Source organism: Aulonocara stuartgranti (genome assembly GCF_965226115.1).
Source record: "Aulonocara stuartgranti genome assembly, chromosome: 10".
NCBI classification, from domain to species: domain Eukaryota; kingdom Metazoa; phylum Chordata; class Actinopteri; order Cichliformes; family Cichlidae; genus Aulonocara; species Aulonocara stuartgranti.
The window spans coordinates 24883865-24906492 of record NC_138946.1 but is presented as its reverse complement, the minus strand read 5'-3'; the positions used below and the strand labels follow the sequence as shown (position 1 = coordinate 24906492).

Sequence of the window (22628 nt, the reverse complement as noted above, 5' to 3'; positions counted from 1 at the left end):
GTCTGTTAAAAAATGCGTTGTGGTGCCAGCTGTGAGGAGGTATGTAAGATAGGACAGATAAAGTCTGATCCTGTAGGGGATAAACAGGGACCACAGCCACACAAGAAATGAGACTCAGAGGTAAGCTACAAGTAGGATACAAAATATAGCTTGTTCTAGCAATACTGCTCATCACTGAGTATGCATAAATGCTATATATATATATATATATATATATATATACACAAAATCATATAACTTATTTTAAGAGGAAGAGGGCTTGTTGTTTTTATCTCTCTAATGCCCTAATATAACTGGTATATATTTGACCAGTATAGCCAATCTGTGCTATACCTGGTTTGTCTTGAAAAAGGTCCTGTATAAACTTTCAACAAAACTTTGAAACACGCAGAGAGATTGCGGTCGCAAATCAAGAAAAACATTCAGGTCAAAATGTGTTCTTAGGATTGGGGGGGCTTGTCCACACAATACGGTAGGGGAAACAGTTCTCCTCACTCTTCCTGCAGCATTCAGCACTTCCAAAGCCCAGTCAGCTTTTGTACAAAGCAAAACCAAACAGCCTGCTGTGGGTTTTGTGAGGAATCACGTAGGGGACTATGATTTTGACCCGGCTCAGTGACTTCTTCAACTTTTGTCCTCATGGCTACAGATACCAGAAGGCTGCTGGATTAAAGAAACCAGATATAATCTCATAAGTAGCAGGCTTTAGATAAACTGGTAGGATGATTATATTTGGAACAAGGCTAGCTGTTTGGGCAGTCGGCTGCTTCCGTGAAGTTAAGAGGACGAAAGAAGAAAAAAGGGAAGAAGAAAGCAAGATCATGCCAAAGTCAAAGCATGCAGAACTGTAAAAAGTGTCTGCCTTGATCTTGGTGTTTCCAAAACCAGATGTGATGAGAAGGAGGCAGATCTGAGGGACACTGCACACTCATATGGTAGTAACTTCCTAATCAAAATATAACATCAGCCTATAGGACATACTTTACAAGATGATGTGATAGATAATGTTAGATTCAACTATGACTTGAAACTAGTGATTAAGACCATAAATTTATAAGGAAAACCAAGAGTAATTTTCCCATAGACTTCTACATGACCTTCATTTTCATTAGTGCTGCAGTGTTTGCCACTGACTGCGTAAGAAAGCATGTACACGCACTTTCAATTATCAGCACCATTTCAGCGTCTCCCACCTTCTTCCATTACATGCTAATAAGTGATCACATGCAGAGCAGTTGTTGCACCATTTATAACAAGACTCACTGCAAAAGTCTGCAGCATTTCTTTGTCTGAGTCTTACTCTGCGATCAAATAATTCTGTTATATGATATGATATATTCAACAGGTTTTTGAAACCCTCAGGCAACATATTCTTTTGCTGACTGTGCTTCTGAGCCCAGTTCAGCTCTCGTTTCTTCTCGGTGTTATTCTGTGTTTTCCCATTTTGCCCTTTGCTGTTCTCCTTCTTGTCTCTTGTTTTTCTTCACGCTCTGCCACCTCTTCCTTCCTCTCCTCCCAGTCCTGTCTCAGCTTTCTCTAATCAACACCTCTGCCTTTTCATCACCCTCATTCCATTTCATCTGTTTCTAATCACACTGTCACATTAACAGGAAAGAGAAATCAGCCCACAGGAAAGATTAGTCCACATAGGTGGAGTCTTAACAGCACCTTTGTCTTTCTGTTTTCATGTAACCGAGAGACTTTTAGTCACAGGGAAAATATATGTACAAATTGTGTTTGACACCTTTAAAAAATGGTTGATCCAGTATATCAGAATCAGAATCAGAATCAGAATACTTTATTGATCCCTGGGGGAAATTATTTTTTGTTACAGTGCTCCATTTTAAACCAACATTAAGACAAGACAGACAATACGCTAACTAAGAATAGTACAATATATACATATATATATACATACATACATACATAAGTCACTTATAAATAAATATTTGGAAAAGAAACATGTGTAGTTGTAGCAGCAAACAGTGTGTTAAGTGGATGCGTTGTACAGGGAGATGGCCACAGGCAGGAATGATTTCCTGTGTCGTTCAGTGGTGCTTTTCGGTAATCTCAGTCTCTCACTGAACGAGCTCCTGTGACTGACCAACATGTCATGGAGTGGGTGGGAGGTGTTATCCAACATTGTCTTTATCTTGGACAGCATCCGCCTCTCCGACACCACCTTGAGGGAGTCCAGCTCCATCCCCACAACATTGCTGGCCTTACGGATCAGTTTATTAAGTCTGTTGGCATCTGCGACCCTCAGCCTGCTCCCCCAGCATGCAACAGCATAGAGGATCGCACTGGCCACCACAGACTCATAGAAAATCCTCAGCATTTTCTGGCAGATGTTGAAGGACCTCAGTCGCCTCAAAAAATAGAGACGACTCTGGCCCTTCCTGTAAAGTGCTGTGGTGTTTTTAGCCCAGTCCAGTTTATTGTCAATGTGTACTCCAAGGTATTTATAGTCCTCCACAATGTCAACACTGACCCCCTGGATTGAAACAGGGGTCAAGTGTTTCCTGGTCTTCCTGAAGTCCACGATCAGTTCCTTGGTCTTTGCCACGTTGAGCTGCAGATGATTCTGCTCACACCACGTGACAAAGGAGTCGACCACAGCCCGGTACTCTGTCTCATCATCCCTGCTGATGCATCCAACCACCGCAGAGTCATCAGAAACCACCACTGCTCACATTTATTATGGCTATCTATCTCCATGACAACATGAGTCAGTGGGTTGGAACTGGAGCTCAGGGGAAGATGGAAGGGAGATTGAGAGAAAGTAACGCATTATATGTTTGCATGGTAATGGACACCATGCTATCTCACCACTGACAAATAGGCCATGTAAAAGTGGCAGATTGGGGTAAGAGGCAACATGTGTGTCTCTAGTGAACATTTTATTGCTATAGTTTCCCAAGCATGTGGAAAATCTCATTGAAATGACTACTCCCTAACGGTTTTTATAGCTGTGTCAACCATCCTGTCCAGATGTAAGCAGTATTTAAACCTTTAGTGCATGTTTTTACTAAATGAAACAAAGGAGAAAATACAGGAGAATAAAGTTAGCATCACAATAATAAAAAGAAAGCTGGCATGCTTATACAATAATAATAATAATAATGGATTGGATTTATATAGCGCTTTTCAAGGCACCCAAAGCGCTTTACAATACCACTATTCATTCACTCTCACATTCATACACTGGTGGAGGCAGCTACAGTTGTAGCCACAGCTGCCCTGGGGAAGACTGACAGAAGCCAGGCTGCCATATCGTGCCATCGCCCTCTGGCTTGCCCATACAAGTGCAACTAGCTGACTAAAATGTTAGATTTAGCTTCTTAATCTAGGACTTTTTTAGCACCTTGTATCTACATAGCTATTATAAAATTAATGTTAGCTATCTATTAGAAATACTAAACAGCGTAGCAGATGGGTGTACCTTCGGAGACATCCATTTTTAAGCCTTGAGATGAGCATTTTTGGTCTCACCATCATGTTGTTTGAAACTGGAAGTGACAAGCAAGGGTGGGATCTCACTGTGAAAGTGCACACTGATTGGCCAACAGCTTTTCAATCTTCCTCTACCAATGAACATACCATGAATAATTCTCCTTTCTGACACTAGAGAATAAAAAAGATAAAAACTAAATAAAAACTTTTAGCTAACAACAGTAGCAAGCCACTGTTGTTAGCTAAAGCACTTACATGCATAGTAATGTTACAGCGTTCTGAAAGTTTGTTACCTCATTTTGCAGAAATGTAGTGGACTAAAACTGACATCCATCCATCTTTTCATTTATTTAATTCAGGGTTGTGAGGGAGCTTGGAGCCTATCCTAGCCATCCAAGGGCAAAAGGCAGGGTGCACCATGGTCAGGTTCTCAGTCTGTCACCGAACTAACACAGACAGAAAGACAATATTCTCACTAACACCTATGGGAAATTTAGAAGCACCAATTAACCTGACCCCACTAACTGGATGTCTTTGGATTGTGGGAGAAGCCAGAGAGAACCCAGACAAACAAAGGGATAAAATGCAATCAGCACACAGAAAGGCCCTGGCTAAATGGTGGATTTGAACCAGAACCTTTTTCCTATGAGGCAACAGCACTAACTAACACATTGCATATCCAACTACTAACCAGGCCTGACCCTGCTTAGCTTATGGTATGGACATAAGCTGGAATTTTGGCATTATCGACTTATTTGACATATTCCGTATATGACTGTTAGGATCCCACAGTTTCACTACATTTCCTAGTCACGGGATTTTCCTAGAAGTTTATTTCTCCTTAAAGTCACAGTTTTTCAGTTTAGAAATTCATAAAAACCTATTCTGGGTTCTGTAATCAGTCTGCAGTCCATTTCACACAGAACGTTTAAGTAAGTTTTCTATTTTTCACTAGCAGACAGAATTGACAAGGATCGTCTCTCCCACTCAAAAGTCAATGAAGAGCCGGTAATTGCTTTCCCCCCTGGTGTAGGTGAGACTTAAATGAAGATTGCACCTGTTACGACCGAGAATGTGGCTGCAGGCAGTTCTATAGCTGTGCCTCTTCTCCTGTTTCCTGTTTAAAATTTAAATCACAATGGCCTCTGGCATAATGATGTATGCTACTTGATACAGTTTCATTGTTGAGGATTAATCCTGACACCACTCATGAATGGGCTGAAATGAATGAGTCATCACTACCATCCAAAAAAAAGAAGAAGAACAATGTAGTCATGTTAATCTCCTTTTCTTCGTGTCTAATCATCTGAACTGAGTCTGAATCCATTAGGAAGCTTATTTGTTCTCACGTGTGTGTTTTTCAAGTTAATAACATAGGTGATTGAGAAATTCTGGGAATTGATAGTGTGCTTTGTCCACACTTTTGTGTCAAAACAATTCATTCAAGGACATATCATCTAATAATACCTGCAGTCTCAACAATGCATTTCAAGCCACAGACCACCCTTTGTAAATAGGCCATCTCTATACCTCACACAAAGCGTCGGACTTCAGATTTTTCTTCACCGGGGCCCACAACAGCCACTGGGAGTTTTCTTCTGGATATTTGTCCATGTTTGTAAAGCCGCTGCCCTGTAGCATGAGATAGTCACAGTGACAAACACTTGCCCACAGCAGCATCTCTTCAGATCATTAACCACCATCCATCTCCACAGGACTGGGCACTGAGCACCATGTTGCCATTAATAAAATGCTTCAGCTCCTAAGGGGAAACCTAATTTGTCAAGTAGATGAAGTTCTCCACAAATCCTTCCTTTGTTCTCTTTTTCCCTCATCCTCCCTTATTTTTCTTCTGCTTCACTCCGAGAAGCACTTTTTTATTCTCTTTGATCCCACAACATTCGTTGCAGACTTAACATTTTCAAGCTTCGCTGAGTCATCTCTTTCCTGTATTTAAAAGCCATCATATTTCTAAATCCTGAGTGGGACATACTGTTAAACAGACAGCGTGTAAATGTTGAGGCTCACATACATCTTCTTTTTTTAAACTGCCTCTCTCTTACCCTTCCCTGTAGATAAAACAGATGATGAGCTTGAGATGACGATGGTGTGCCACAGACCAGAAGGACTTGAGCAACTCGAAGCCCAAACAAACTTCACCAAGCAGGAACTGCAGATCCTCTATCGTGGTTTTAAAAATGTAAGCACACACCAGATATTGTTATTTTAAAAAATGCAGTCATACTAAAATGCACTATATTGCCAAAACTCTGTTCTATTCCATTCTAAGTATTGTTACACCTCTCTAAATCACTGAGGCATTGAAGTGTTTCAATCACTTCCATGGCCACAGGTGTATAGCATCAAGCACATAGGCATGCAGACGGCTTCTAAAAATATTTGTGAAAGAATGAGTTGCTCTCAGGAGCTCTGGTACTGTGCAAAATGTCCAGTTGTGAAATTTCCTCACTACTAAATATTTCACAGTTAACTGCTAGTGGTACTATGACAAAATGGAAGAGATTGGGAATGACAGCAACTCATTAAGTGGTAAGCCGCATAAAATTAGAGAGTGGGGTCAGCAAGACTGAGGTGCATATTGAGCAGAGGTCGCTAATTTTCTGTGGAATCAACTGCACATGTGCTTCATGTGGCCTTTGCTCAAGTAAAGCACACAAAGCGCTTCATGTTCTTTGGACTGAGAAATCGTGCTTCTCCAATCCAATGGATAATACTGGGTTTGGCGGTTGCCAGGAGAGCAGTACTTGTCTGACTGCATTGTGCCAGGTGTAAAGTTTGCGGGGGAGGGGGTTTCAGGAGTGGGGCTCATCCTTTTTGTTTCAGTGAAAGAAACTCAGTGTTGTGGGAACAGTTTGGGGATGACCTTTTCTGTTTCAACATGACTGCGCACCAGTGCGCAAAGCAAAGTCCATAAAGACAAGACTGAGCAAGTTTGTTGTAGAAGAACTTGACTGGTCTGTATCTCAGCCTAATCTCAACCTGCCAGAACACCTTTGGGATGAATTAGAGCAAAGAATTCAAGCCAGGCCTCCTCATCCAACATCAGTGTCTGACCTCACAATTGCACTTCTGGAAAGAATGGTCAAACCTTCCCATAAACACACTCCTAAGTCTTGTTGAAAACCCTTCCAGAAGAGTTTAAGTTGCTATTGCTACATAATATTAAATGCCATGGATTAAAAATGAGATGTCAGTTATGTACATATGCATGTGAAGGCAGACAAGTGAATACTTTTGGCAATATAGTATATGTGTGCATCACATCATCAGACAACCAAATTTTCATTGAGTAGAATAACTGTAGAGTCTCATTTCTTCCACAGGAATGTCCAAGTGGAGTTGTGAATGAGGAGACTTTTAAACACATTTATGCACAGTTCTTTCCTCATGGAGGTAAAGTACACAGTTTTTAATCTTTTTTATTGCACTATGAAGCTTTTCTTTTTTTTACACTTTTCTTCCATGTGTGTTACAGATGCAAGCATGTATGCGCATTATCTGTTCAACGCTTTTGACACTGCAAACAATGGTTCCATAAAGTTTAAGGTACAAAAATGGACAAAATGTTAGTTATTTCTTTAATTTTCTGCTCTTTTTTTAATTTATGCTTTCCCACTTCCCTGATCTATTTTGGACAGGATTTTGTAATGGGACTATCTATTCTGCTGAGGGGAACACTAAGGGAAAAGCTGGAGTGGACGTTTCACCTGTATGACATCAACAGAGATGGATACATAAACAGAGAGGTGAGACTGTGTTGTTACAGTTTTAACTGGATATTATTTGTTATCTCAAATCTTTGTCTAAGCATGACATGAATCTCCTGTTCTTGCAGGAAATGACTGAGATTGTGAGGGCCATATATGACATGATGGGCAAGTACACCTACCCTGCACTGAAGGGAGACGTTCCACAGCAGCATGTGGATGCCTTTTTTCAGGTTCATTTCAAATTCAAATTCAAATTTTATTTGTCACACACACAACCATACACAGTATGATGTTTGGTGAAATGCTTATTGCTGTGCAATGCCCGACCATTAAATGACAGTAAGAATTGACAATAAAATTTACAGATTTACAGATTACTACAAAATTACAGACAACAAGCCATACTATTTGTTTAAATTGGATCAATTCCCTTTATGGAGTTTTTTTCACACTTTCAACTTAACTACATTTTTCAGTCTCGTAAGGTTTATAAACCCTAGTGTTTACACATTATGAAAGGAAAGCAGACTTTTAATGTCTCTTGTCATAACCCCGTAACTTCCCAAGAAACCTTTGTTGGTTTATAGCAGCTTTGTAGTCATTATTAGATTGTTTCATTAGGGTTAGGATGCAAGGCAATGCCACCAGAACAGAATCAACAAAATAAAAATAACTTTTTCTCTACAGAAAATGGATAAGAACAAAGATGGCGTGGTGACTTTGGAGGAGTTCATTGTAGCCTGCCAAGAGGTCAGTATTCTTCTTCATGTGTTTTTGTCAAATGAATTATATTTTAAAGAATTAAAATATAATATGCATAAAAAAGCAACTAGTTTCTTACTTAAGCTTGTTATTCTAGTCGTGAAACCACCACTACACCTGACTCAAACAGCCTCTCCTCCACACAGTCCTCATTCATAAAGTGGTCTACGAACGCTAACATTACGGCTAACAGGTGGATTTTCCCATTTCATTGCAGCTAGCTAACAATTAAAAGCCACTTACTGTTTGAAAGAGTGAATGTGAACAGTATATCCTCTGTTATTTAAACATAAAACTAAAGTGACTCTTTTAGATTGCTTTTTAGATTTTGTTTCTTTGTTTTCTATTGAGTTATTGGTTCTTTTAGTAGTTAGACTTACATTAAATTATATTAGCGATCAGCAGCAACCAACTAACGCACTGACATCATGTTATGTACTGGTGCAAGATGGCACTATACATGTTATAAAAACTTTAAACACTTTTTTTTAATCCAGATTCACAGACATTGTTAAATCTGGCCCTTTTTTAGAGAAGGACTCAGTGGTGTATATTAGCCTGAATACATGCAGTGTTAATAGTGTAAATAGGCCTACATAATTTCACCATTACTTAAATTTTTTTATGTCAAAAGTCAAGCATAAGAAAAACCACAATCCATCAGATGATTTCATTTCACAGACACAGGTATTCAAAATAATTCCATACACCATTTGTCTTATTTCTCAACAGGATGAAACTATGATGAGATCCATGCAGCTGTTTGAAAACGTGATGTAGAACAAGCGGAGAGGGTGGAGACAACCACATGGAAAAATGAGAGGGCTGAATGTGAGTGCGTGTGTGTGGATGCATATGTGCAGTACATCCAGTCTCTCCTCCTCCTCCTCCTGTTTTATCCAGCTGTGGTCAGGATATAGGCTGAATCCCCCACAATGACTTGTATGAAGGGACTGGACTGGGATGCTCTTTAGTGCTCCTGACGAGTTTCGACACACAACACAAAGTGACTGATGTGACAGACATGGATTTTAACACATTCGTCTCTGTTCTGTCATGAAGACATGAAGATTGGCCTGTTAAAGATAAAGCTGCTCATCCATTATGAGGCTGCTCCTGACCAGCGAAGGGCAATGTGCTCAAGAAGCTGATCGTTTTATTTTCTTTTTTGCCAAGAAGCAGTTGGGGTTTGTTTATTTTTTTGCTTTTTTTTTTTTATTGTTTTTTTGCCAAAGTATGATTGCATGCTTGTTTTATTTCCAATTTTTTTGACAGATTTGACCATAAGTAAATCTATACTTGTGTCCCATCCATCTTGCGGTTGACAGATATGAGATACCGCAAATGTTGTACGTTGGTTTCACTGATGCGGTGACCCTTGTAAATTTGTGCTGGCCTGGATGTCGCTTGTGTGCTGAGTCTGTGTTATGCTCGTCTGTCCAAAACTTACAGTACAAGTCAAATAATTTTAAAGCAGCACATTTCCTGGGTCTTACATGGTGTGTGTGTGCTTATCTTTTCTTTTCTTTTTTTAGTGAAAAAGAAACCAATTCATTCTTTTTTTCATGTTTTCATCTGCTGCTTTTCGGCTTGTGGTCAAATTGGTGTATTGTCAAAAATGTTTTTTTTAAAAAGATTGAAAAACGAACAGGAATAAATTTTAAACAGAATTATGAAATGCCCGCAAATCAAAGATGTTGACGAAGAGGCTTATTAGATGTTCATTTGCACAGATGACAAGTAATCGGGATGTTACTCTCAAATGGAGACAGCGATGCCACAGAAGAAGTTTTGTCCAAAAGACATCACTGTGTCAGAAAAAGCAAGATTTTGCTGCTGGTCCATTCCAGCAAAGAACTGAGAAAGCTTCTGATAATCTTGCAGGGAAAACCGCTGAATGTCAGCTTTGGAATGTGATATGACACTGAGGACAGCTCCATTTGTAATAATGAACATTTGGCACTGTGTCCTCCATTTAAACGAGGACAGTGATGTCACACTGACGTACATGGTACACCGAAAATAGGGTTTTTTTCTATAGCAGTAGCCCACTGAAGGTTTCCTGTGACTCGTGGTGTATTTAAATGCGCCACCATAATAGAAAACTCACAAGACTATCGTAGTTTAGGCACTAAAATATTAATTGCTGTTCTTTTTCGCAGTCATTAGAGAGGCTCTTTTTTCTGCACCGTGCGACCGTGTGACATCGCAGCCTCAGGTCTTGGAGATCTTATTTTGGAATTAGATTATTAAATCTCACCAACAGGTTCATTCTAAGCCATATGAATAAATGTGTCCATTCTTAAATTTGAGTGGTGTGCTACTTTATACTGGTGTGCCTATATTTTTGTATGCTATTAAAAAATGTAATAATTATTAGAGCAGAAACCTAAACAGATGAGTGAAGAGCACAAAAACACAGGGCAGGCTCTAAGGAGTCACTGAAAAATTTAATGAGTATTGTTACGGCCCTAGCTGGGCCTCCTGAAACTGCCCTTGTGTGTGTTTTCTCTCCGCCTCTTCCTCTCTTGCTCCACCCCTCTGTCTCTCTCTTGCTCTTCTCTCTCCCCAGGACACAGCTGCTGTTCATTGGCCTCATTTACCACCTGGGCCCAGTTAGCAATCACCTCTCCTAGGTCATATAAGCTGGGGATGAACTGGGTATGAGAGAGTGTTTTTTCTCTGGTGTTCCCACATTGTGTGTCGAAGGTGTTGGGAGAGATCCTATAGTGTGGAGTTGTGGAAGCAGTTTGCAGTGTAGCTGCTTCACATGAGTAGTGTGGGCTTGTGGGCCTCGGCAGCAGTAAAGCTAGCTGCTGCTAGTGACAGGGTGAGCTAGTGGGCCCCTGGAAGTGCCTCCTCGTGGTGTGGAGTTTGTTTGGTTGTTGTGTTCTTTGTTGTTGCAACCTTTTTCTTTTTCTAGTGTTATTGGTAAAACAGCATTGCCGGCTCCTTATGTTAATTTTATCTATAATAAAAACTATTTTATTTACTAAGCACCTCTGTCTGTTCTCCTTTCATTCTGTTCTGGACCCATTTGTTACCAGTCCACACACACCCCTAGACCTTCATCGTGGGGACGTAACAATGTGGGGGCTCGTCCGGGATATGACTGGAAGGAACAGCGGTTAGGTTGTAGTGTGTTGTTTGCCGGTGGCTTGTGTAGTTGTGTTGTATCTGCTATACTCTCTCCAGTTAGCACAGGGGGGTGTCTAGCTGAGCGTAAGCTCCTCCTTCAGGCACTCATTTTTTTATTTTGCCTTTTTTATTTTCGGAGTAATCCCAAGTGGGGATTAGTTCCCTGTCGGGGGTAGGCTTGTCGGTGCTTTGTGCACTTGATGCTTAACCTTTAAAGTTCAGAAGCTCCAGAAGCTAACTAGGCTAAGATTTTAGTAGGTAGGTCTGGGGAGAGGGTCGATGGTCCATCCATCCATTCGCTTCCGCTTATCCTTTTCAGGGTCGCGGGGGGCGCTGGAGCCTATCCCAGCTGTCATAGGGCGAAAGGCGGGGTACACCCTGGACAGGTCGCCAGTCTGTCGCAGGGCCAACACACAGGAACAGACAACCATTCACACTCACATTCACACTTAGTGACAATTTGTATTATCCAATTAACCTATCCCCACAAGCTGCATGTCTTTGGACGGTGGGAGGAAGCCGGAGTACCCGGAGGGAACCCACGCAAACACGGGGAGAACATGCAAACTCCACACAGAAAGACCCTGGCCTGATGTTGGAATTGAACTCAGGACCTTCTTGCTGTGCGGCAACAGTGCTAACCACCGTGCCACCGTGCTGCCAGGGTCGGTGGTATTTTTATTTATTGGTTAACCTGTGGTCACACATATTTCCCACCTGTTTTTGATTTGTGTGTTGGAGGTGGTGCTTCTTTGTTGTTATTGTTAGCCTCAGGTAGTTTTGAATGGCTACCTTTGATGTTGCCATGTTTAAGGCAAACCCTTCGCTTGTCCAGCTGGACGCCTGTAGGAAGAGGGATTTGCATGAGGTGGCAGCAATTTATGGCATTTGTGTCTCCATAGCTCTGCGTAAGGCTGAGCTGAAAGCTGCTCTTATGTCTGGATTGGTGGAGAAAGGGATGGTGGCCTTGCCGGTGTCTGCCAGTCCACCTGAGCATGGTGTAGCATCTCAGCCTGTTCCGCAGGTGCCAGCTCAAGCTGTAGCTCCATCAGTGTTTACGCCTGTTGCTCAGGGGTTGCCTGAGGACAAGTAGATGACACTGCCTCACTTCGAACCTCTCTCCATTGAATCATCAGTAGGCTCTAAGCAGGATGCTAGTGTAACCTGGACGTGTGTCCCTCTATCTATAAAGAGATGATCTATACTGCTCGCCCAAGTGCAATGTCTACAATATCCGAATCTAGGTTTGGGAAGGAGATTGGCGGTAGCAACTCTGTAAGAGCAATGAGACTTCCAACCCACATAACACGCACGACCACAGGTTTATGAAACAAAGTTTGCTTTATATATTTCCTTTTGGATCAGTTCCCTTTGCTCATCCTCAATGTAGGGATACCTTCAAATGCAGTAACCATCTCAAATGCATCACAAAAATAATTGAAACAATCAAAATAGATGTAAGACAAGAAACACAATATTTCAACACCCCAAAGAAAAGGAAAAAGAAAAGAAAATAGCACGTGAGTGTCCAGTTCCTTATGGTGTCAGTTTATTCAGTTACCCACTGTCCTGGGTTAAGAACTGAAAACGACCTGAATCTCAGGCGGAGAAAAAGTAGCAAAAGAAAATGATAAGGTATCTCTCAGGTGGGCTTCCTTTTGTTTTTTTCCCTACCGCCTTCCTGGTACGGCAGGCATCAACGTGTCGGCGTCCTGACACAGAGAAGGCCTCCACAGCAGCAACAGTGTCTTAGACCCACGATACCAGCTCCTCACTTGGCACCCATGGAACTGTACCTCAAAAAAAAAAAAAAACAGTCAGAATAGTTCAAAAAGTTCAAAGAAATACTCCGACTCCTTTCAGGTAGGTACCCGTCCTTTTTCCTCTACACCACACCTTCACGTGCACGGAGCCGCAGATGGTGCCTTCAGGGCAAGCCCAGAAATTAAACTATCAGACAAGGACTACGATGCATTCAAAGAACCCTGTACTTCTGATTGCTGTAAATCTTACCAGGGTTACATTCTCCCCCTCTAGACTGCATGAGTCCCAGCATGCATACCTGCCCCTACCGGTACAGACACATGTGAAATAGCAGCCCCTAAAGCCTGAAAGAATGAACTAATGGCCAAGGTTAAAGGCTCCCCCAGCTCATCGTAGGTGAGTTTCCGAGGCGGACGTCTCTCCCTAGTAGAACGCCGGACACTTGCGTTCTCGGACTCTTGACTCTCAGATACTACATTGTCAGTGTCTGCAACTACAGGGTCTGTGGTGATGAGATCTGTGTTCTCTTCATCAGGTGAGATTTGTGTCACATCAGGTTCAGGAATATCAATGACAATATGGTCCGGAGTCCTACAGTGTGAAGTAGGATGTGTAACTGAACCACTATTCTCAGAGCTAACATAAGGAGTTCCTGGTTGAAGCTCATGAGTAGGTCTTTCAGGTAAGTGTGCGGAACTTTGGGGCACAAAAGAAGGGGTGTCTGGGTTTAATACCCTGGAAACTGGCTGAGGCTCATTGAAGCCTCCTTCCCTCTGCAGGAAAGGACCCTTCGTGATGATTTCTGGCATCCATGTATTAGGATACAGTTCATCTTCATCACTGTACGACTCGTCCTCCTGACAATCAGTGTCCCCTTGCACGCCTTTTGTTGTTTTGCCCCTCAGTCTCATTTTTCTCGATGCGTCAGTGGAAGAACTTTGCTCTCTGATCTCAGTTACAGGTAGGAACCCGCACGGCAAAAGAAGGTCTCTATGCAACGTATGGTGTGGCCCCTCCCCTGTCTCAGGTTTGACTACATAAACAGGACTGTCGCTAATCCGTCTGACAACAACATGGATTTTCTGTTCCCACCAATCTGCCAGTTTGTGTTTCCCCCTGATATTCACATTTCTCACTAAGACCCTATCCCCTTCTAAGAGTTCAGCTGCCCTGACCTCCCTGTCAAACCTAGCCTTGTTCTTCTCTCCCATCTTCTTGGCATTTTTAGCAGCTAATGAGTAGCTCTCCTGTAGGCGTTGACGAAGGCCCTTGACATACTCTGAGTGGGTCTTGTGACTTGCCATATCAGGTTGGATTCCCAGGACAAGATCAATCGGCAGTCTGGGCTGCCTACCAAACATTAGTTCGTAAGGCGAATAGCCTGTTGTACTGTTTCTCGTGCAATTGTATGCGTGGACCAGAGGTTTGACAAAATCTCTCCAATGATATTTGTCTCTTTCTTCCAGGGTCCCTAGCATACCAAGGAGGGTCCGGTTAAATCGTTCCACTGGGTTTCCCCGGGGATGGTACGGGGTGGTACGAACTTTGTCTGCTCCAATCAGTGTGCAGAGTTCTCTGATCGTCTTAGACTCAAAGTCCCTGCCCTGGTCGCTGAGCAGACGACTGGGGAACCCGTAGTGAACAATAAAGTTCTCCCATAAAGCCTTCGCAACAGTTCTGGCTTTCTGATCCCTAGTCGGCACCGCCACAGCAAATTTTGTAAAGTGGTCGGTGATGACTAAAATGTTTCTCGTGTCTCTATCATCCGGCTCAAGGGATAGATAATCCATACAAAGAAGTTCAAGTGGATAAGTAGCAGAAATGTTTTCCAAAGGCGCAGCCCTCTGAGGCACAGCCTTCCGCCTGAAACAGCGTTCGCACTTTTTGCACTTCTCCTCGATGTCTCTGGCCATTCTCGGCCAGTAGAACCTGGCACGAGCAAGCTGAAGTGCACGCTCAGAACCGAGATGGCCAACATCATCATGCACTCCTTGCAGTGCCCTCTCTCTGAACTGTTCGGGTAAGACCAACTGATACACCAGTTCGCCTCGCTCAGACCACTTCCTGTACAGGACACCATCCCTGAGTTCAAGTTTTTTCCACTCCCTAAAAAGAAGTTTGACATCGGGATGTTCAAGGTTTGTCTCTCTGAAACTGGGTTTTACAGCTCTCCTCACAAAGGTGATGACACGTGAGAGAGACGGATCATTATTTTGAGCATTACACCAGTCAGAGTTAGCCATGGATGGTAAAGTGTCCTCATCGAAAACATCAGGCACTACAGAAGGGTCGACAACAAGAGACTCCGCAATGACAGGCTGCTCTGAATGAGGGTGACGTTCATCTTTAACCATCACAAGATGACGTTGACATAATGCAGAGAACACCTCATGATCCATGTCATCTCCTGCTTCCATGAACCGTTTTTTCATGTCCTCTATTCTCTCTCTTTCTTTAGTGAAAGCTTCATCCTCAAGAGGCGGACCTTGAGGCCGCCGGGATAACCCATCTGCATCGCGGTTGGCCTGCCCTGCTCTGTACTTGATGGTAAACTGGTAAGTAGAAAGAGCGGCTAACCAGCGATGACCAGCAGCATCTAACTTCGCAGATGTCAAGACGTATGTGAGGGGGTTGTTGTCGGTAAGCACAGTGAAACTTGACCCATAAAGGAAATCACTGAACTTTTCACAAACGGCCCACTTTAAGGCCAAGAATTCGAGTTTGTGCGTAGGGTAGTTTCTCTCGCTCTTGGAAAGACCTCGACTGGCATACGCGACAACTCTGAGCTTCCCCTCCTGCTCTTGATAGAGCGCTGCCCCCAATCCATCGCGACAAGCGTCAGTATGTACAACATATGGTAGTTGTGGATTCGCAAAAGCAAGGATGGGCGCAGACGTCAGTTTCTTGATCAGGGTTCTGAATGCACTCTCACACTCCGAAGTCCACTCCTCACCGAGCGGTGCATTAGGGCTCACAAGAGTCGTGAAGCGTTCCCTCTTGTACACTTTGCCCCTTTTCTTTGGTGGATAGTAGCCTGCTGTCAGGCTATTAAGAGGTTTGGCTATCTGGGAATATCCTTCGACAAACCGCCGATAATACCCAGCGAAGCCTAAGAAACATTTAAGCTCTTTCCTATTTGAAGGACGAGGCCAGTCTCTCAAGGCGGATATCTTGTCAGGGTCAGTATGAACTCCTCGTGCATCCACGACATGACCAAGATACTTTACTGACGTCTTAAAGAAGTGACATTTCTCCGGAGAAAGCTTTAGACCGAAATCTTTAAGACGGTTCAGCACCTTCATGAGTCGTGCTTCATGTTCTTCCAATGTGTCTGAAAAGACAATCAAGTCGTCCAGAAACACCAATACCTCATTGAGATGCAAGTCACCGACACACCTTTCCATAAGGCGCTGAAAAGTGCTTGGTGCGTTCGTGACACCCTGAGGCATGCGATTGAATTCAAAGAAGCCGAGGGGACACGTGAAAGCGGTTTTAGGCTTGTCTTCTTCGGCCATCTCAACCTGGTAATAACCAGATTTAAGGTCCATGACGGAGAACCATTTAGCACCGCTAAGGGCAGCAAAGGTCTCCTCAATGTTCGGAAGAGCGTATGCATCTCTGATGGTTCGAGCATTTAGCTTCCTGTAGTCGATGCATAACCTGATAGAACCATTCTTTTTCCGGACCAAGACCACTGGGGATGCAAAAGGGCTCTGTGACTCTTTAATGATTCCTGCATCAAGCAGTTCTTTAAGATGCTCCTTGACTGCCTCCCTGTCACTGGGATGAATAGGCCTTGGCCTCTCCTTAAAAGGAGTCTCGTCATGTAGCCTGATGTGATGTTTCACTGCAGTGGTGTGACCATATGACAGGTCATCCACAGCAAAGACTTCTGGAATAGATCTAAGCTTGGTGATGATACGATCTTTCCATTGTTCAGATATTGGTGAATCATCAAGATTGAACTCGAGGTTGTCACTGTCAGGCTTATTGTGATGAGAGTCACCTTTCACTGGTCCAAGTGATGTGACCTGCTGAGCTGCACATATTTGAGCAATGATGCATTTTGGCTGCAGCGTAACATCATGGTCACTAAGATTGCGCAGGACGACCGGGACCTTGCAGCTAGACTTAAATGGAATGTCCATCAGAGCAGCTTCAAGGAACACGCCACCTGGCAACCTGTGATGTTCATTGGGTTCAAGCACAAATGTGGTCTGACTGTTCCTTTTCAACCTGACATCACCTGTGATGCAGCACTTTTGTTTTGCAGGGATGGTGATGGGGTTTCCACCATGTAACCTGACAGGATGAGCATGGTTGTTGAGGTCATGGATCTGGGCAATATGCTGGAAGATCACTGCAAAATCTCTAGAGAAGAGTTTGCAAACAACCTCTGGACCATCCTGTTCAAGTACTTGTTCATAAAGTCGTAATAACACATTGGTACCAATCAACAGGGGGGTCCTGCTGTTGAACTGACACTCTGGCACCACAAGTGCTAACACGACTAGCTCCTCTTTCCTGCCAGGAACAGACAGCGGGAAAGTGACACGCGCTTCTATGTAACCAAGATAGGGGACCTGCTGTCCACCTGCTACTTCGATTTCAAGAAGGGCATGAATTGGATGTATAGGTAAGTGAGACAGATGGTTCTTATGGAAACACTCGGACACTGTTGTAACTTGTGAGCCGGTGTCCATTATGGACTCACACTGCACACCCTCAAGAAAGACAGAAGCCGCACAACGAGGACCTACAAGCCCTGCAGGTATAGATCGCTCTGTGCAACGGTAGGTTTCAGTCATTGTGTGGGTTATGACTTTCTTCTGTGTTCCAGCACCATCAACTGATCTGTTGGGACAGGGGTTATCATCAACTGCAGCTCCTGGACGTCCCACTACAGGAGCTGCTACTAGTTTAAAGTGAATGGGGAAGCAGCCTGCTGAGCTAAAAACTTATCCTGCCTCTCCCGGAGTTCTGCATTTTTCTTGCGAACCAGTGCGGGGTTGGGTTCATTCGAGCAATGAGCAGCAATGTGGTTGTCTTCCCCACACTTAAAACAAAACCACGGCCTCGGCATTCCAGGCACCTTAAGGCCCCTCTTCATGTTACTACTACTGATTGCAAAGCAGTCGGTCTTTTCAGTACTCTCTCTCTGATTTTGTGCTAGTTTTTCAACTTGCTTTGTCAGTTCAGCTATCTTGTTCTCAATATCAGAGGTTTCATCTCGCTTTGCTTTTACCACTAGGGGAGGATTACTATCATGAGTGAGGCTCGGTGGCTTTTTGTTTAGCTTTTCCAACTGTTTAGTTAGCTCATTTACTTTCTTTTCAAGCTTTGATGTCTCATTCGGCTTTGAGTTAGGCAGTGGGACAGGCTCACAGTCATAAGAGGGCATATCAAAAACATGGTGGGCATACATGTTAGCTTTCGAAGCACCTAAATGCTTTTTCATCCTATCTAGCTTTGTGGAACGGCGGTCTTCCTCAGTCCTCAGCATGAGGAGGAATTCAGGAAATGTTGGTGGATTTCCCTTTTTGCACTCTAACTGTAAGCCGATGATGATGCTCTGATCCCAACAGCCCCTACAAAACTGTCTGAGCAAATGATCATTGGAATTTCCAGCTGAGGCTCCCCCTCTAGAAATTGCTCTTGTGAGGAGGCTATGGAGCCTGTTCAAGTATGTTGATGGCTTCTCTCCACTATCTTGGTTAGAGCCGAGAAATGCCGCAAACAACTCCTCTCCATCCTCCACAACACCAAAAGCAGAGTCAAGTTGAGTGATGTAGACACTTGGTGGTGAAGAGATGCCAAGAGGCTTCACAACATCAGCTGCTGGACTCAGCAAGCTCTCAAGAATCCTTCTCACCTTGTGAGCATCATTCAAGGAAGGATCGTTAAGGAGAAGATCAACTTGGGTGTGCCATGTTTCGTAGTCCACCTCACCGTTTGGCCTTGGCATCCGCCCAGAGAAGGTGCGCAACCTTATTTGTGGGGATGGTGAAGTGGTGGACTCACTTCGGATGACATGCTCCACAATCACTCTCTGGATCTGGGGGGGGGTTAAAAACATCCTCACTGATGTGGACTGGGCTCGTTGGTAAACTAGCAGATGCACTATAAACATGTGTGGGCTCTGCAGGCTCATTTTGATCATTATTAGGTGTGTTAGCATTTTGAGCTGCATAGGGCTGTGTAGCATTACTGTGTACGTCATGTGATGTGCCCTGGTTCCCATGCAGTTCCTCCTGAAGCACATTCAAGAAACCTTTCCTGCCACTGCCTGCGACAGACTTTAGTTCGTCCAGGTATCTGCAAGCTATCTCCCTCCCCACCACTTCCTGACAAACATCTCTAATGGTCCTCGCAAACCACATCACAGCTGGGTCCTTTGGACTTGGTACGGTACCCAAAGTAATGGGGTCGATTCTAGAGATAGACCTGTCAGATGCATACTGGACCAGGGCTCTACCCTCTGGTTGTCCTGATTCGTCAGGGATCCTCACTAATTTAGAAATATCTCCATTAACTTTGAACACAGCAGTTATTTCCTCATCTGTGTATTCTGGTCCTATACCTGTTACATACAGGGAGTTTTGACCATTAACCTCAAAACGGTTGCAAATATCCATACCTGACTCGGTGGAACAAATGTCAAAAATCTCAAACGTGCGTAGTGTGGGGTGGAAGATCAGAAAGCTACTATTAACCAATCTCCTGGCTGGCTCGCCACTTTTTATGTAACCTGGACGTGTGTCCCTCTATCTATAAAGAGATGATCTATACTGCTCGCCCAAGTGCAATGTCTACAATATCCGAATCTAGGTTTGGGAAGGAGATTGGCGGTAGCAACTCTGTAAGAGCAATGAGACTTCCAACCCACATAACACGCACGACCACAGGTTTATGAAACAAAGTTTGCTTTATATATTTCCTTTTGGATCAGTTCCCTTTGCTCATCCTCAATGTAGGGATACCTTCAAATGCAGTAACCATCTCAAATGCATCACAAAAATAATTGAAACAATCAAAATAGATGTAAGACAAGAAACACAATATTTCAACACCCCAAAGAAAAGGAAAAAGAAAAGAAAATAGCACGTGAGTGTCCAGTTCCTTATGGTGTCAGTTTATTCAGTTACCCACTGTCCTGGGTTAAGAACTGAAAACGACCTGAATCTCAGGCGGAGAAAAAGTAGCAAAAGAAAATGATAAGGTATCTCTCAGGTGGGCTTCCTTTTGTTTTTTTCCCTACCGCCCTCCTGGTACGGCAGGCATCAACGTGTCGGCGTCCTGACACAGAGAAGGCCTCCACAGCAGCAACAGTGTCTTAGACCCACGATACCAGCTCCTCACTTGGCACCCATGGAACTGTACCTCAAAAAAAAAAAAAACCAGTCAGAATAGTTCAAAAAGTTCAAAGAAATACTCCGACTCCTTTCAGGTAGGTACCCGTCTGTGGTTCACCGCTAACGACAGCTCTCTCACAAATGTTAATTAAACCTCTTTCCTCTCTTTCAACTGGAAAAAACCGTGCTCCGCGGCAGCATGGAGTTTTTCCTTGCCGTCCTTTTTCCTCTACACCACACCTTCACGTGCACGGAGCCGCAGATGGTGCCTTCAGGGCAAGCCCGGAAATTAAACTATCAGACAAGGACTACGATGCATTCAAAGAACCCTGTACTTCTGATTGCTGTAAATCTTACCAGGGTTACACTAGGCTCTGTGTACGCCTGGCTCGTCTTAAGTTGGAAAAGGAGGATCGTGAAAGGGAGTTCCAGTTAAAGGAGTTGTAACTTAGGCGTTTAGAGGCAGAGCTTGCAAGGGCCAGGGAGGTTGAATTGAAGGAGGTGGAGGTGGAGACAGCTGTCAAGTTGCAACAGTTGGAACTCCAGCCGGCTTCCCTTCCTCCAACTGCCTCCATTCGGTAGGCAGATGTAGGGAAAAGCAGTCGTCTGGTTCCGGTGTTCCGCGACAGTTACTTCGAGTCATTTGAGCGTATAGCCACAGCCTTGCACTGGCCACGGGATTCGTGGGGCATTTTGTTACAATGTAAGCTGGTAGGTGAAGCTCAGGAAGTTTGTTCCTTATTGTCCGCTGAGGACAGTCTGAATTATGACAAGCTAAAAAGTGCCATTCTTCTAGCTTAGGAGCTAGTCCCAGAAGCTTATAGGCAGCGTTTCCGGGGATTAAAAAGGGGACAAGGTCAATCCTACTGAGACTTCGCGAGGAAGAAAAGTGTGCTTTTTGATCGGTGGTGTCCAGTGTTAAGAAATCAGTTTCACCCCGGTTCTTTTTTTTTTTTTTTTTTTTTTTTTCCCTCAGGCATCCAGAGACGGCACCGGAACTCAGTAGTCATTTCACAAAACCTTTATTCATCTTCATCTAAGCATGCATCTTCTAGAAGGGAAGACGTGCAAGGCCGGTGTCCCTCTGCAGACCTTCACTGCTTTGTCTGTGAAACAGTTTTGTAGAAGTGACCCCATCGTAAAACCCCCCAGTGTGTGCTGGAAACTCTGTCTGTGTGTGTCTGCACGAGCATGTGAGTGCCTGTGTGTGCGCATACCCGTGTGTCTATGTGAGTGCACGTGAGTGACTGTGCATGTAGGTGTGGGTGCGTCATAACAGTCAAAGCACTGTGTGTCTCTGTGTACGTGACTTCCTGGGGGTCATAAAAGTAATCTCACCCAAGCTACACACAATTCCTCTACACAACATAGAAAACAGAGTTAACATATTACAAACACTGAGACCCCCACTCTGCATCCACTGGGCCATTGGCCTCTTGCTGTCTTACATTTACAGATCATGTGGAGAATCTCCTGCAAACCTACTTCTAAGTGTATAACACTTAAGAGTTTTATTAAAGGTATAAGCATCAGCAACCCCCAACTGTAGCTTCCTGTCTCCTTTTATGGCAGGCAGACCCCCAGTATCCATAAATTCATTTCTCTCTAAACAATTACACACTCTCAGGCCTACAACTAAGCCAAACTAAAACACAGACAAACAAATCCTTCCCTATTCCTCTGATCTAAACAAATTTAACACATATTACACTAATTATTTTCTTGTACTCACACCAGCAAAGCTACAGACCTGGCGTCGATGCGTGAATTAATGCTGATAGAGGAATTTAAGAACTGCGTCTCCGAGCGCATCGCAGTACACCTTAGCGGACAAAGGGTTTCCTCATTACAGCAGGCTGCAACACTGGCTGATGAGTTTGCCCTCATCCATAAAACCAGTGTCATTAAGCATTACCGACGCGATGCCTCAGTGAAGGTTAGCAATGTGCCAGCTGTGCCGTACCCAAAGAGCGAGGTACCTGTGTCCCGTCCCAAGGTGAAAAGAAAGTTTTTCTTCTGTTTCAGGTCTGGCCATTTGATAGCAAATTGTGAGGCCTACAAACAGAAACAGTTGGTCTCGAGAGCTAGGAGTGTGCCAGCTAGCAAAGCTGATACAGACGTGATTTCAAGAGCCAAAACAAAGCTCTGTTTCTTCTGCCACAAACCTGGCCACCTGGTTGCTAACTGTTTGAAAGCCCACTCAAAGCAAAAAGGCTCTGCTTTGAAAGGAGTCAATCGTAGTTCACAAACGGACAAAGTTGCCAGTCCGAGACGACAGTTGGAGCATAATTGCTCAGTGGTGTCTTTTGGTCACTGTCAGAGGTCGACTAATTCTGAGCTGCCACCTGTTGACCATCTTCCAGATGACCTACAGTGTGACAGATTGTGTGTGACACAACCATTCCAACCTGCACCTCTGGCTAGCCAG

General features: G+C 43.7%; 2 protein-coding genes across 4 annotated transcripts in view; one reads left to right on the top strand and one right to left on the bottom strand.

Moving 5' to 3' along the window:
* The window catches only part of kcnip1b (Kv channel interacting protein 1 b), a 37066-nt gene that overhangs the window by 13600 nt on the left and 838 nt on the right, over positions 1–22628 (top strand). For 2 of the 3 annotated variants that reach the window (XM_082548572.1, XM_082548573.1), the window contains 7 exons: positions 5529–5653; positions 6798–6867; positions 6950–7020; positions 7113–7220; positions 7310–7414; positions 7872–7934; positions 8679–10403. In XM_082548572.1, the coding sequence (XP_082404698.1) occupies positions 5529–5653; positions 6798–6867; positions 6950–7020; positions 7113–7220; positions 7310–7414; positions 7872–7934; positions 8679–8726 (590 nt within the window). In that variant the 3' untranslated portion in view covers positions 8727–10403. Of the gene's footprint in view, positions 1–5528; positions 5654–6797; positions 6868–6949; positions 7021–7112; positions 7221–7309; positions 7415–7871; positions 7935–8043; positions 8140–8678; positions 10404–22628 lie in introns of all 3 variants that reach the window. The other variant, XM_082548574.1, reaches the window with a different exon arrangement.
* On the bottom strand, positions 17764–19483 carry LOC309715859 (paraneoplastic antigen Ma2 homolog; the record flags this gene model as incomplete). Its single annotated transcript, XM_082549296.1, has 2 exons — positions 17764–18903; positions 19064–19483. 2 exons carry the CDS (start codon positions 19481–19483, stop codon positions 17764–17766), a joined length of 1560 nt encoding a protein of 519 aa, XP_082405422.1.